This window comes from Bos javanicus, chromosome 28, assembly GCF_032452875.1.
Source record: "Bos javanicus breed banteng chromosome 28, ARS-OSU_banteng_1.0, whole genome shotgun sequence".
Lineage (NCBI taxonomy): Eukaryota > Metazoa > Chordata > Mammalia > Artiodactyla > Bovidae > Bos > Bos javanicus.
Window position 1 is genome coordinate 16370240 of NC_083895.1, and position 15206 is coordinate 16385445.

General features: G+C 41.8%; 1 protein-coding gene across 13 annotated transcripts in view; it reads right to left on the bottom strand.

The window, feature by feature from the left end:
• The window catches only part of FAM13C (family with sequence similarity 13 member C), a 136445-nt gene that overhangs the window by 19216 nt on the left and 102023 nt on the right, over window positions 1–15206 (bottom strand). For all 13 annotated transcript variants that reach the window (XM_061405027.1, XM_061405022.1, XM_061405026.1 and 10 more), the window contains 2 exons: window positions 7061–7271; window positions 5321–5459 (listed from right to left, as the gene is read on the bottom strand). In XM_061405027.1, coding sequence (XP_061261011.1) covers window positions 5321–5459; window positions 7061–7271 — 350 coding nt within the window. The remainder of the gene's footprint in view (window positions 1–5320; window positions 5460–7060; window positions 7272–15206) is intronic.

Sequence of the window (15206 nt, forward strand, 5' to 3'; positions counted from 1 at the left end):
CTGTTCTCTGGAACACACCTTTTTCACTGGATATGCTCCACACAGTTAATGCACTCTTTTCGAAATACTGTTAAAAACAAAAATCTAGGACCCTAAGCCAAGAACCACCAAAGAAGTAAACCTACAGTACTGCAAACAGGACTTAGTAGAAATTTAAGGCCAAATTTTCTGACAAAATATCTGAAAGCCTAAAATCATTTTCTGAAATGAATTTTGTATTCCCCTACTCCTGGAAGAGCTTTCAAAAAAGGTTAAATCAAGCTGAGAAGGATGGCAGCTCTCCTACCACATGGAAAGTTTTCACACACAAGCTGTGGATCTTCAAGCCTTCTAACTTCTGGGCTGAAATATTTCTGTTTAATAGGCCCCAAGGGCCATATACCACAACCTTAGTGCAGATGTTGTTCAGTGCGATTTAAATGGGGCTCCTGAATCACATAACTGAGGGTGCGGCTGGACCAGACTTGTGATTTTCCAAACATGCCAGTGGTAAAGAACCCGCCTATTTATGCAGGAGAGCTAAGAGGTTGGGTTCAGTCCCCGGGTCAGGAAGATCCTTTGGAGAAGGGCATGGTAACTCACTCCAATATTCTTGCCTGGAGAATGCCATGAACAGAGAAGCCTAGCAGGCTACAGTTCAGAGCATCACAAAGAGTTGGACGTGACTGAAGTGACTTAGCACACACACATGCAAAGACAATTCAAAAGACATTTTACAAAGATTTACAGATCAGGAACGAAAGGACCCATGTTACTGTCTTAGTTGTGATTAATTCTTTGCTGTGTGAACCCAGAGAAGTTACTTCCCTTCTCTGAGCCTCAGTTTCTTCAGTGGTCAAACAAGAGAAAACTAACAAATCCTTTCTAATTCTAACATTCTCTAATTCTATTGAAAGTGGACATCTGGCTGAAACAGGTTTTTTCTAGGTCCATGAGTCTAACAATAGTTAAATGTAAACTGTAAAGTATAGGAAATAAACACAGCTCTGGACAGGAAGTGAAATAGTTGTATTCAACACCGCAGGAAGGATGTACATTGTATCAGGTCATCAGACTAGCATGGAGGGTCAGCAGGAACTTGGATTCAAAAATTAGCAGCAGGTGCTATTAATTCCACAGTCAGGCTGCCAGGAAGGAAAGCCATACAGACAGCAACCAATTCAAGTCCAGTGACATGTCAAACCTCTAACCACAGCCTGGCATCCAGACAGGAAGGGTGAGGGGAAGCCCTGTTTCCTGAGACACTGAAGGTCTGATTACATCAAAGACTTTCACACACAGAGAAGTCGTGACCATGAAGACTTCTTTCACTGCCCCCAAATCCATCAATCTGCATGTTTAAATGTGTAGGCAAGTGTCTGCTTTGGCCCTAAAGTTTCTCCAGACAAAGGCAGGAGGTGCCAGGCGAAATTCTTTTCTAAAATAGCCAACTGCCGGGTGACCTGTTATATATACAGACTCTCCACAATCTAGAGTCTGTAGCTGCAGGCAGAAAAATCTAGTGGAAAATTAAGGTCTATAATTTTCCTTTATTCTTCAACAAGGCAGAGGTTGCCATGGGATAGCCTGTTCAAGTATCACTCAAACAGATGAAAAAGTTAGTAATATCTAGGACCACTTACTTCCCTGGTGCTAAAACTGTAAGAAGCAATACATATGGACTCCCTCATTTAATACAAACCTAAGAAGTCACTATTAACTCCACTGTTCAGATGGACAGAATGAGACTCAGGAACATAAAGTAACAAGACCCAGGTCGCAGAGTTCATAAGTGGCTGTGCTTGGATTCAAATCCAGATCAGTCTGATTCAAGAACTGCCAGGTAAGAACTATAACAGGCCCCTGGGGATGGAGGCCCTAGCTGCTTTGCTACAGTTTCTAGTAAGAGGGCATTGCAGATCCAGCAACACTCCAGCAGCAGACAAGGAAAATCAGCTCCTCTCAGGGTATCTGAAGTTTTCAAAATGCGGACACTTTAAGAATTTTATTCCACTCTTACACTGTAAAAGCGACTCATCTTTAACCACCCCAAGCCTGAGGTGCTAGAACATAACTACCTTAAAAAGGCTGTAAGTCCTTTCTAGGCCTCCTGTTCCTTATCTGTGAAATAAAGCCTGTACTTACAATGTGCACAGCACCCTCTTACTACATGAAAGACCATCAGCAGCTGTGGCTGCCTGACCTCAAGGAAGAGAAGAGTCTTCAGCACCCTGACTGAAGTTGTCTTGAAAAATAATCTGATTTTTCTTTTCCATCCATTTTGCAAAGCTAAAATTTACTCCTTACAACCCCTCTTTTAGTCAATTTGCAGCCACTGTGGGAAACACAGGACAGGAAGAATAGGACAAAGAAATATTATTCTTAGCTCCCTCCCGAGAACTTACCCACACCTCAGGAACCAGCAGATTGCCTCTGGACCAACTGCCCAGTGAGCCTTTAAATATTTTAAGATGTATGAGACCTTATCCCCTCTTCTCTTTTATTCTAATAAGCTGTTCTGGGCCCTTTGCCAAAAACCCAATATCTTTGTGCAATTCTACATGGATACAATTTTTCTCTAGGCCATGATCACCACTACAGACAATAAATAAAACAGCATTGGGATATCAGGACACTTAGCTCTATCTCTTCTTATGTAAGAAAAGTTCATAGTTGCAACACTGTCAGTTCAGTTCAGTTCAGTCGCTCAGTCGTGTCCGACTCTTTGCGACCCCATGAATCGCAGCACGCCAGGCCTCCCTGTCCATCACCAACTCCTGGAGTTCACTCAGACTCACGTCCATCGAGTCGGTGATGCCATCCAGCCATCTCATCTTCTGTCGTCCCCTTCTCCTCCTGCCCCCAATCCCTCCCAGCATCAGAGTCTTTTCCAATGAGTCAACTCTTCGCATGAGGTGGCCAAAGTACTGGAGTTTCAGCTTTAGCATCATTCCTTCCAAAGAAATCCCAGGGCTGATCCCAGGGCTTCAAAATGGACTGGTTGGATCTCCTTGCAGTCCAAGGGACTCTCAAGAGTCTTCTCCAACACCACAGTTCAAAAGCATCAATTCTTCAGCACTCAGCTTTCTTCACAGTCCAACTCTCACATCCATACATGACCACAGGAAAAACCATAGCCTTGACTAGACGAACCTTTGTTAGCAAAGTAATGTCTCTGCTTTTCCATATGCTATCTAGGTTGGTCATAACTTTTCTTCCAAGGAGTAAGCATCTTTTAATTTCATGGCTGCAGTCACCATCTGCAGTGATTTTGGAGCCCAAAAAAGAAAGTCTGACATGTTTCCACTGTTTCCCCATCTATGTCCCATGAAGTGATGGGACCAGATGCCATGATCTTCATTTTCTGAATGTTGAGCTTTAAGCCAACTTTTTCACTCTCCTCTTCCACTTTCATCAAGAAGCTTTTTAGTTCCTCTTCACTTTCTGCCATAAGGGTGCTGTCATCTGCATATCTGAAGTTATTGATATTTCTCCCGGCAATCTTGATTCCAGCTTGTGCTTCTTCCAGCCCAGCGTTTCTCATGATGTACTCTGCATATAAGTTAAATAAGCAGGGTGACAATACACAGACTTGACGTACTCCCTTTCCTATTTGGAACCAGTCTGTTGTTCCATGTCCAGTTCTAACTGTTGCTTCCTGACCTGCATATAGGTTTCTCAAGAGGCAGGTCAGGTGGTCTGGTATTCCCATCTCTTTCAGAATTTTCCACAGTTTATTGTGATCCACACAGTCAAAGGCTTTTGCATAGTCAGTTAAGCAGAAATAGATGTTTTTCTGGAACTCTCTTGCTTTTTCGATGATCCAGTGGATGTTGGTAATTTGATCTCTGGTTCCTCTGCCTTTTCTAAAACCAGCTTGAACATCCGGAAGTTCACGGTTCACGTATTGCTGAAGCCTTGCTTGGAGAATTTTGAGCATTACTTCACTAACGTGTAAGATGAGTGCAATTGTGTGGTAGTTTGAGCATTATTTGGCATTACCCTTCTTTGGGATTGGAATGAAAACTGACCTTTTCCAGTCCTGTGGCCACTGCTGAGTTTTCCAAATTTGCTGGCATATTGAGTGAAGCACTTTCACAGCATCATCTTTCAGGATTTGAAATAGCTCAACTGGAATTCCATCACCTCCACTAGCTTTGCTCATAGTGATGCTTTCTAAGGCCCACTTGACTTCACATTCTAGGATGTCTGGCTCTAGGTGAGTGATCACACCATCATGATTATCTAGGTCAGGAAGATCTTTTTTGTACAGTTCTTCTGTGTATTCTTGCCACCTCTTCTTAATATCTTCTGCTTCTGTTAGGTCCATACCATTTCTGTCCTATATCAAGCCCATCTTTGCATGAAATGTTCCCTTAGTATCTCTAATTTTCTTGAAGAGATCTCTAGTCTTTCCTATTCTGTTGTTTGGCTGGTGTCTCTCTAAGAGAAAGGATGAGATCAGGGTTTGTCCTTAAGAGTGGCCTGAATAGACATCACTTGATAGGTGCTCATCCATCAACCAGAAAGTACTTTATTGTCAAAGAAAACTCTCCCTCATTCTGTTCCACAATTAGAGATTCCATCCTTTGTGCCCTTAATAGGTTCTTGGGTTGTGCTGTGGTTAGTCACTCAGCATGTCCAGCTCTTTATGACCCTATGAACTGTAGCCCACCAGGTTCCTCTATCCATGGGATTCTCCAGGCAAGAATACTGGAATGGGTTGCCATGCCCTTCTCCAGAGGATTTTCCCAACCCAGAGATCGAACCCAGGTCTCCCGCATGGCAGGAGCGTTCTTTACCATCTGAGCCACCAGGTATGCCTAAGAATACTGGAGTGGGTAGCTCATCCCTTCTCCAGGGGATCTTCCTGACCCAGAAATCAAACCAGAGTCTCCTGCATTGCAGGCAGATTCTTTATCAGTTGAGCTACCAGAGAAGCCCTAATAGGTTCTTATCAAAATGCAAATGACTCCATGTTGGATCTGCTTTCTTACCCCAAATGCAAATGAGAAAAAGTTAAAGAACAAATAAAACCATAATTCAAAATCTTTCCAAATTTAAGTCCTGGGATTGATAGTAAGGTTCCTTAAGAAAAAAAACAAAAAAGAGAAATCAATAATTAAATCAGTTTGTAAATAAGAGTTTCAATTTGTTGCTAGAAATCATCTTAGCAGAGATCAGTTGACAGACCCAGAAGGGACTCCACTTATGATGAGTCCTGGGCTGGCCGAGGGGAACCGAGCTGTCCCCAGGCACAGAGATGTACTCAAAAAGGAAGGACAGAAAAGCCCATACACCTCTGACACAGTCCACTCATTTCAAATCACAGGGGCCTTACCCGGTACTTCTTTTCTTGTTCAAATTTTTCTTCAAATTTCCTAATTTTCCGCTTGAGGCTCTGGATGTGCTTGGTGAGCTGGGTAATGGTCTGGGGCTCCTTGCCATCACCACAGCTGCACCGAGAAGAACTGCGGAGCCTGGAATGATCCAGGGAGGGAGAGAGTCATTAAGAACACTATCGCGTATAAAACAGATAACTAATACGGTCCTGCTGTACAGCATAGGGAATCCTACTTAATACTGTATAATGGCCTATATGGGAAAAGAATCTAAAAAGAGTGGATACACGTGTATGTATAACTGACTCACTTTACTGTACATCTGAAACTAACACAACTTTGTAAATCAACTATACTCCAAGAAAATGTTTTTTAAAAGATATAACTTAAAACAATTATGGCTGGTTCACCTTGTTAAACAGCGGAAATTAATACAATATTGTAAAGCAATATTCTTCCAATTAAAAAACAAATTAAAAGAACAAAACAATGGTCTTCCAGTAAACACTGCTGCTTGTCTACAAACCCAGCTTTCTGGATTATCAGAGTTCAGAGGCCAGTTCCTCATTTGATGAGGCTTCTATGGTAGCATCTGCTGGGTATTGGAGACCCCTGATTCACAGAACTCTGTTATAGGCAAATGTTATCAAGGACTTTTGTCAACAAAGGTCAGAGTATTAGTCTAGGAAATGCATTTCATAAATCTTGGAGGACGCCAACTTCAGACTAATGAGACAGCGTTATCCTCAATAAATGGCATGCATGCATGCTTGTGCTCAGTCCTTTGCAGCCCCAAGGACTGTACCCCATTCAGGCTCCTCTGTCCATGGGATTTTCCAGGCAAGAATACTGGAGTGGATTGCCATTTCCTTTTCCAGGGGATCTTCCTGATTCAGGGATCAAACTTACATCTCCTGCGTTGGCAGGTGGATTCTTTACATCTGAGTCATCAGGGATTGAGCCCAGACTAACAATATTTTCAAAAAGGATTCAGATGAGTAGTTTTCTTGATATAATAGAGCCTTTATGAATCATAAAAGAAATGGATTCCCTCTCTAGAAAATATGTTTATTTTCTCACCTAACATACTTTAAAATAGTAATAATTCACTAACTCCCTCAAGTTCATCAGTAGACAGTCCATGGAACAAGGTCTGGATAAATTCATGAGTGACAGCAGGAGGTATTAAAGAGAATGTAGGAATCCCAGCACATACATTTAGTCAAGGGAAGACTCATTTTAACTATGCATCAAAACTACTAATGGAACTTAAAAAAACACACATAGTTTCACTTTTTTCTTTGAGGGGGAGCTATTATAAGCTACCACTTTTCAAGAATCTAAGAAGAAATTGAGATGAACGACTTGCCAAGCATTGCCACAATCCATCCATTGAGGCCACTCCTGGACACAGAAATAATACTTTAGTGAGCTCACCAAGAATGGCATTTCTGGTATTTACATATGCACATTTCTTAGGATTCTGGTCATTTCATAAAAAACATTCAAACATGTGAGCCATAGGGCAGCTTGTGTCTTCAGACCATTTCCTTCTGACACAAGAAAGCTTCAAACGGCATTCTTAACTCGAAAGCACACTGATTTTTTGCCATGGTTCAGGGCCCGCAGCTGCTTTTGGTAGGCATGCTTGCTCTATTTTGGACACACACTTTACTGTAGTTTATAAATGGAGTATTTAAAAACTGTATGAAGTGAAGATAAGAACAAGATTTTTTTACATCATAAACTGCTGAGTGCTGGGTGGAGAAGGGGCTGATTCGGGGTCCAAGTTGAATCTCTGGCTTTGGCTGAAGATGGAGCATCGTGGTGACAGCAGTGGGTTGTCGCCGTCGGTGATGTGATAGAGCAGCCTGCTAGTCTCAACAGACTGCATGTCTTCTGGTGTGCTGTCTGCCTCATTCTGCCCATCTCTGTGCACAGGCGCAGGGTCTGAGGAAATAAGATAAATCATCGCATCTCAGAAGCCACAGAGGGCTTGAAACTGTCATGTTCCTAAACAAAGATCATCAACATTCACTGTAATGTGTCACCTTTTTGTCATCTCTTCCTTTTGGGGATATGAAGGTCTTTCAAAATACTGTCATGCTTGTTCTCACAGAACCTGGACAGAAAATATTACAAGGCCAACACACACCAAAAATGGAAACACAGATTATTTCAGTCCAAATTACAGCATCAGCATAGCCCAAAACTACAAAAATCCTCTCTTTATTTCATATTATTTGCATATGTCAGAGAGTATATTATAAAATGTTAGAGTGAAAAAGAGAAAACAATTACATGGAACTGGAGCAAAAGATGAGGGAGAACAGTTATAACAACTGCCAGCGAAGGAAGGCAGAGGAGCCGGAGGGGAGGAAGAGAAAAGAGAAAACAAAACAAGAAGAGAGGGGTGCAGAGTCCCCAGACAGAAAATTACTCAGCACTCCTTAAACATGATGGAGAACTCTGCTTATGTACATGAAATGATGCTCAGAATATGCTAATGAGAAAACCACACATTTCAGCTCAAGATGGTACCCATTTCTGTGTACAAATAAACACACTAAATGATCAGAGAAGCTACATAGCAACCACAAAGCATGGTGAGATTAGAAGTGATTCTGGTCCTTCTCTAAAATTTGACATACCATTTTATTTGGGACAAAAACCAAAAACAAAACCTGCTCTAAACCCTCTCCTGGGTGAGGCAATCTCTCTGCCTGAATTTTGTGATCATTCCCCTTTTAAATAAGCTTTTTATCTCCCCGACCAGGGTCAGTCCAGAGAGGGAGGGCACCCCCATGCTACCCAGGTGAGGGGAGGGGGATGGGGGATGGGGAACGGGGGGCTGAGTTAAGTCTTCCATCCTAAGGTGCTATACAGAGCTACTCAAAAACATGCCAGAGCCTTCTCGATTTTGCCCAGCAAACAGGTTAGAACAACCCGAGGCGTTCTCCTATTCTGACTTTCCTAAAGAAAGAGGAAAAACACAGCCTTTCTGGGTGAATAAGTGAATCTGAAAACACTGACAATTCACTTTTCCAAAACAAACGTTTATCACAATTTAGTACTGGATGAATCTTAGCCAGCTTTAGAATGAATGGCTCATGTTCTCTAGAGCTTGAAATGCAATTTGCTTTGTGCAGCAAAGGTTGGATTAGGTCCTTGTATGTTTCAGGCAGCTTCTCCTCTGTTTGGCTGTAGGCTGGGCGGGTGGACAATGCCTCCTGTGGGGCCTCTGAGGCTTGCCAACAGCACTTGTCAGTGCCTGAGGCTGGTCAGAAATGGATGGGGTGAGGGCTGGGGAGAAGTTGGAGTCGGATGAATGCCAAAGCCAGGCCCACAGGCAGTGTGACTAACACAACTCACCACAGGCAACACCCTTGCTAAGAATAATTTAGCCAGAAAACACTGCCATTTGGAGGGAGCCCCTAGGAGTAACATGGATGACAGCATATACTACAATGACCTTCGACATCCACCAAAGAGTGTCTGAGTACCTCACCAAACCCTCTTCTTAAACCGTTAGACTAAGAAGAAATTCATTTTATTCATGTTACCTATTTCTGGGTAGTATCATTTGGTATTAACGATGAGGAAGAGAAAGATCTTTATCAAGTACCTGGGACCAGCACATCTTTTGCTGAAATGGAAAGGATCTCTGCCTTTAGCTCAGCTGTGGGGCCAGGGTAAAAACTAAGAGGCCAGGAGCCTCTTGGTGGTGCTTTACAATGAATGGGGGCACTTGAGGTCCTAGGCATATGACTAACATGGGGGTGAACAAAGAGCTCAGCCTCTGAAACTCACTGAGACCTAAGACGTGACTTCGGAGAACCACAGGCCACTGTGAATGGCTTGCTTTGAACTGTGCTGCAATTGTAACTGTAAATCTCCATATAAGCGGCATCTGTTTTTTGTGGCATTTTTTGTGCCATTAACATCACAACCTCTCTTCCCCGCAGATCACCACTGAAGGAGGTGGTGGGCCTGAAAGATCCCAATGTGACCAGCTGAAAAGCGACAGTCAGAAACTGGTGATCGGGTAGCACCTGAGCTCTCTGTCTAAGCATCTAAGTTGAGAAGCATCTTAATTGAACCTGTGCACACAAGCCTATTGGAGACAGGGTATTGAGCTCCTTGCTCAGAAGAACCCAGGGTCGCCTTAGTGCCAACCAGCATTGCCGCCATCCTGGGAACACAGCCCAGGCCTCCACTTGCAGACCCGGCTCCCCAACAGGGAGAAGCTTACGGCAATATTAAAATTGAGTGGCTTCTGATGGGACCCCGGGAACATGCTTTCCAAAGGAAGGGGCAGCTCGCCAAGGTCCAGGCTGTGATGCAGTATGGTTCAGAGGGAGGGTCTGGGAACCAGGAGTGTGGGGCGCTCATACTTTCTGGTGGAGCTCCAGTGTGTTCACTGATTTCTCTCCACATCCTTGTTTAGATCATCTGACAGGGCTGTGATAGAAAAGTCAAAGGAGATCCGTTGTACAACATCACACCTATACTTAACAATAGTGTATCACTGACACTTAAAATGCACATAATCTCAACATTATGTGCATTAGCTCAATAATTTTTTTCCTTGCGTGTTCTAAAATTTCTGTAATGAATACATCTTAATTGTATAGGAAGAAAAAAAAACAATAAAAGTTAATATAAAAATTTGGGGAAAAAAAGGATACCTGAGAAGGGAAGTAAGAAACAACCCCCACAAACAGAACAAGAGAGAAGAAAGATTGTGAGTTTGAATCCCAGGTCCTCCACCTGTTAAGAGGCACTTCAGAAAAAAGTGAACATTTAAAAACCTCAGTTTCTTCATCTGTAAAATGGGGAGAATAACAGTGGGCACCTCTCAAGACTAAGTGAGGATGAAAAGAAAAAAAACTGTACCCCCCACAAAATGCTTGCCATATCCACATAAACCTATTTTTAATATATATGTATATATTTATGTGTGTATATATGTTTATGTTATACATATAATCTTAATTTCTTTTTTACTGAAATATAGTTGATTTAAAAGGTTATGTTAGTTTCAGGTGTATAGCAGTGATTCAATTATTCTTTTTCAGATTCTTTCCCATACAGTTTATTATGAAATATTGAGTACAGTTCCCTGTGTTATACAGTAGGTCCTTGATGTTTATCTATTTTATATACAGTATTATGTACATAATACTGTATATAAAATACTATATATATACTCCTAAATTCCTAATTTATCCCTCTCCCTCATTATATATGATTATATATTATATATAATCTTAATTACAATCTATAAATTTTTAAAAATATCAGCTTCATCTTAGGCAATGAGGGCCAAGAAATCATGAATTTGACGTGCTAGTTACATTTCTTCAACTAATACACATTAAAATAAATTCCTATTAAAACACTGTTCACCCATGCATCCTTTGAATAGCATATTTGGCAAAACATTGACATGAGGCAAAGAAACTGCTAAATGTGGTTAACCCTGAGAACCATCATTTTTTAACAATTATCAAAATAAGGAATTTGAATATGATCCTCTCTTACTGAGCACCAGTTCCACAGAGTCCTTACAGGGTTAATGTGGGAAATGAGAGCCAGCACATCCTCGACACATTGTACCTCCTGCCACTTCTTATGTGTAAATAAGAATAATAATCATATCTAATAGTTATGCAGTGACTCACTATGTCCTCAAACTTCCAGTTAGAGTTTCTGCAAGGATTTAATCTTCAAAATAACCACACGAGGCTGGCAGTACTGTGATCTTCATTTTACATTCAGGAGGGAAGGTGGTATGACTCCAGTCGGGGTCAGGGACTCTGACCAATGCCTGAGGCAGAAGACTCCACGTCTCTGACCCTGCAGGCCAGGGAGAATTCCTGGCAGCCTGCTCTCTGAGCAGGAGGGGCCACAATGGAGACAAGTCATTATCATCAGGTGTGAAGACCAGAGCCCATTTCTGAGGTGGCTGCAACCCCAGGCAGGAACAGATGCTATTTACAGCTGTTACATGAATCAGATTTTTAAAATATATTTCTCCAATGTGAATTCTTAAGTGATTCAAATGTAAATCAACTATACTTCAATAAAAATTTTAATTATAAAGTAAATAAATAAAGTGATTTAAGATTTAAATAAATCCCTGTCTGTACCCACTTGAGACGGACTGCTGAGATCTGAGTCACAAATTAGACCTAGACTTGTGGATTCGTTAATTTGTGCTTCTGGGTTTGCCCATCCTCGTGGGCCCATATGTAACACTGAGATACATCGCAAAATGCCAAACATCAGCCTTCAATGGTGTTAAAAACTAAATAAGCCAGAAACATGTACACGATTCTAGTGAGGCTCAAGCATCAGAGTTCTTGGCCAGCCTCATCACAAAAAGGGCCACCAAAACACAACCAAGAAACAAACTCAAAACTTCTGATGGATACATAATGGATTCAGTTACAGAATGTGTTGAATTTAAATGGCTAAATACACTGAGATCTTGAAGTCATCCCAAGAACTAAGACTAGGGAAACAGATGAGCTTATCTGCTCAGAGACCACTGAGAGGGAAGCAGTATTTCTAAGGTGAGGATGGTTGGGTAAAAGTAAGGACAGATGAAGATACATTCTGGATGAATGAAGCTGATAAGCTACCAAATGGCACAAGGTTGGCACTCCCAGCAGGATTTTATGTGCCAGCTTCTGTAGACAGTCACTGGAAACATCAGGGAGCTTACAGGGGTGAGGAATTTATCATGGTGAAAGCAAGGCTGGGCTCCAAGGCAAGCACCCTGCAGACCCCAAGAGGCAGTTCGCCATCAAGGCTAAAAACATTGGCTACAGTTTCAGAAACACCTAGATCAAGTTGATTCTTTGGCAGATGTGTGACTTGGGATACATTATTCAATCCTTCTCAATCTCAGCTTCCCCATCTTTTTCAAGTGAAAATGACATCAGTGTCTACCTCACAAATGTTAGAAGGATTTTTAAAAACATAAGGACCCTCAAGTGCTTTGTATAGTGCCCAGGGAAGGGGGCATAATAACTCATCAATGACATAGAACTCATACATGACAGTTGTTGTTGGTATTTACAACGGTATCTTTGACCTAGTTAGGAAACTGAAGAGGTGAGCCAGAGGGGAAATGAGTTTGGTTCTGGATGCGCTGAGTTAGGAGGCACTTTCGATCATCCAGGGGGAGGTGGCCAGCAGGCCCTATACACACACAGGGAGGCGCTCAGGAGACATATTCTAACTGGGTCTGACCTCAGTATGCACTTCACCATTTACACCGCGCTTCTGGAGTAGGGGGCGGGGTAGTGAGCATCATTTTTATTTTGAAGGAGCCAATTACTGACTTTAATTCCAATGAACCACCAGTAGATTTGGGCACTCCATCAGCTGAGCAATGAGAAATTCCAAAATCCTTCCTGAAAACCAGAAAATTACATTGATCAAGAAGCCTCAGCTCAGATCTAAATTTATTCCTTGCCTCTGCATTTTTTGGTTGCAACTTCCTAGTTAAATTTCCATCAGTTAAAACTGAAAAGAAGAATACACCCCAATGTTCATTGCAGCACTGTTTCTAATAGCCAGGAGATGAAAGCAAATATACTCCAATTAAAAATTAATTAAAAAAATTTTCCATCAGTAAATAGTAACCCACATTTTAGGTTTTTTAGTAGTTCTTAAGATAAATTTAATACTATCACTCCTGTTCCCTAGAGAATTATAGAAAGACAATTCTGGAATATTGTTTTCTTGAGTGACTGCTATTATATCTAACATATGCAACACTTTTTGCCAAGTACACTTAATGCTGAAGTACATAAATCTTCAGGGTACTGTCACCAATTACTTTAGAAATCCTATAACTTACCTGCACCCTGATAAGACACTTTTATAGTTCTTTTCAAGTATTTTCACTGTTTAAATGGTAAAAAATGAGGACTACATGACCTCCAGTTTAAAAAAGGTAGTACCAACAAAGGCCCAAGCAAAGGAAGAGCACACTGTCATTCTGCTAATGTGTTGTTTACGGTATCATTTTGGGAGGTATAAACACTTTGAACTCACCCAAATTTTTGGTATTAGAGTAATATTCAACAAATTTAAATGTCTAGATGAATTTCAATAAATATCTTAAATATGCTTTCATTGCACATGGTAACTGGCTTAACAAAGGAAAGTACCCCAACTAGACTGAATGGAGACACAGGAAGACAAAGCCGTAAGGTAGTACCTGAGAAAAAGGAGCAGCCAGAAAGCTGTGGAGGAAGAAAAAGAAGAAAACCGAAGACACTATCTCTGGAAAAGGAAATGACAACCACTCTAGTATTCTTGTCTGGGAAATCCCATGGACAGAGGAGCCTGTGGGCTATAGTCCAGCCACAGGGTTGCAAAGACTCGGACACGACTCAGCACACACAGACACCATGCTGCCGGGGCGGGTGAGAAGGCAGGCAGGCAGGGCGACAAGGGCTGAGTTTACTCTGCAGTGAAGTAAACGTCTAGCCTGAGGCAGCCTGAGGCCTTTGGATGTTAGTGACTTCTGCCCGAACTCAGAACTGTGCTGCGGGCTACAGCAGCAGGGCCCACGCTGAGGACAAGGTCAGACTGCCGGATCTCTGTCATGTTGAGAAACAGAAGAAGTCCATACTTTGCGTCGTTCTGGAGAGCACCTGAGGCAGGGATCATTCATATTTTTGGAAGCAGCTTCTATACAGCACCAAACCAAATATACAGTTTGGGGAGAAAAGAAGAAATGACCTTCTAGACAAGTCTAACCAAGGGACTCAATGAATGTTTTCACTTTCTTCTGATTATTCAAGATTTAACTTCGTCACCTATATGCATACTGTCAAAGAACCACTGAGAAATAATCAAGGGAAACGGCTGATGAACAGGGTCTAATCTCTGAAAACATCTTTTCCCTTCCATGTGTCACAAAAGTGGAGCCAAGTGCTCAGCTAAGCTGTGGGGGCAGGGGAGCGGGGAGGAGAAAGAGCAAATAACACCTGTGAGTATCCAAGATTCAGAAGCATCCTCCTGGTACATGGAGAAAGCTGGGTGCTGGAATGCTGATCATTTCTCAGCCTAGACAACTGTCCGCATCTTCTAGCTGATTCCTGCACAACTGAACACCTCAATGCGATAGCAGATAAAAATCTGCAGTTAAGGCAGCAAGACCCATTTTCAAAAGAAGATTTTAATTAATGAGCCGATGTGCTTTGAAAAGCAAAAGGAAATTATATACAAGGCAAACAGGAAGACTACAGGAAGAAATCCCAACCTTCAAAGCAGACTGTATCTTCACTGGCTCATTCAATGTCAGTTATGAAAAATTAAGTCAAAAAAGTTGTACCTGCAGTTCCTCCACAGAGACACAGAAAAGTATGATTCTAGGGAACTGGAACAGACAGAAGAGGTTGTCCACCTTGGGTTTGGGGGTTGTTCAGAGCACTGTCAGACACTGACCATCTAGGCAAACTGTCTGATCTCTTCCAGACTATTCTTCAGAAGCATGAAAGAATGAACAAGCAGGAAGGAGGCTTTTAAAATGACTATAAAATATGAGAAATGATGTGCAGGGGGAAAGGGGCATATGACAACTCTCTGTACCGTATGCTCAATTTTCTATAAACCTAAAACCTCTTAAAAATAAAATCTATTACTTAAAAACCTAACACATGTATAAGCGCACTGATTAAAAGTCTAGGCTCTGCAGTCAGAGCCTAAGCTTGGTCTGAGATGCCACTTGTTCAGAGTTATTATGTCCTTGGCCAGATGAGCCTCTTCAAAACTCAGATTCTCTGTAAACAGTATAGTGAGGATAAATGGGACAAAAACATACAATCACCACAGTTCTTGGCCTGACTTTAAAATTGAACT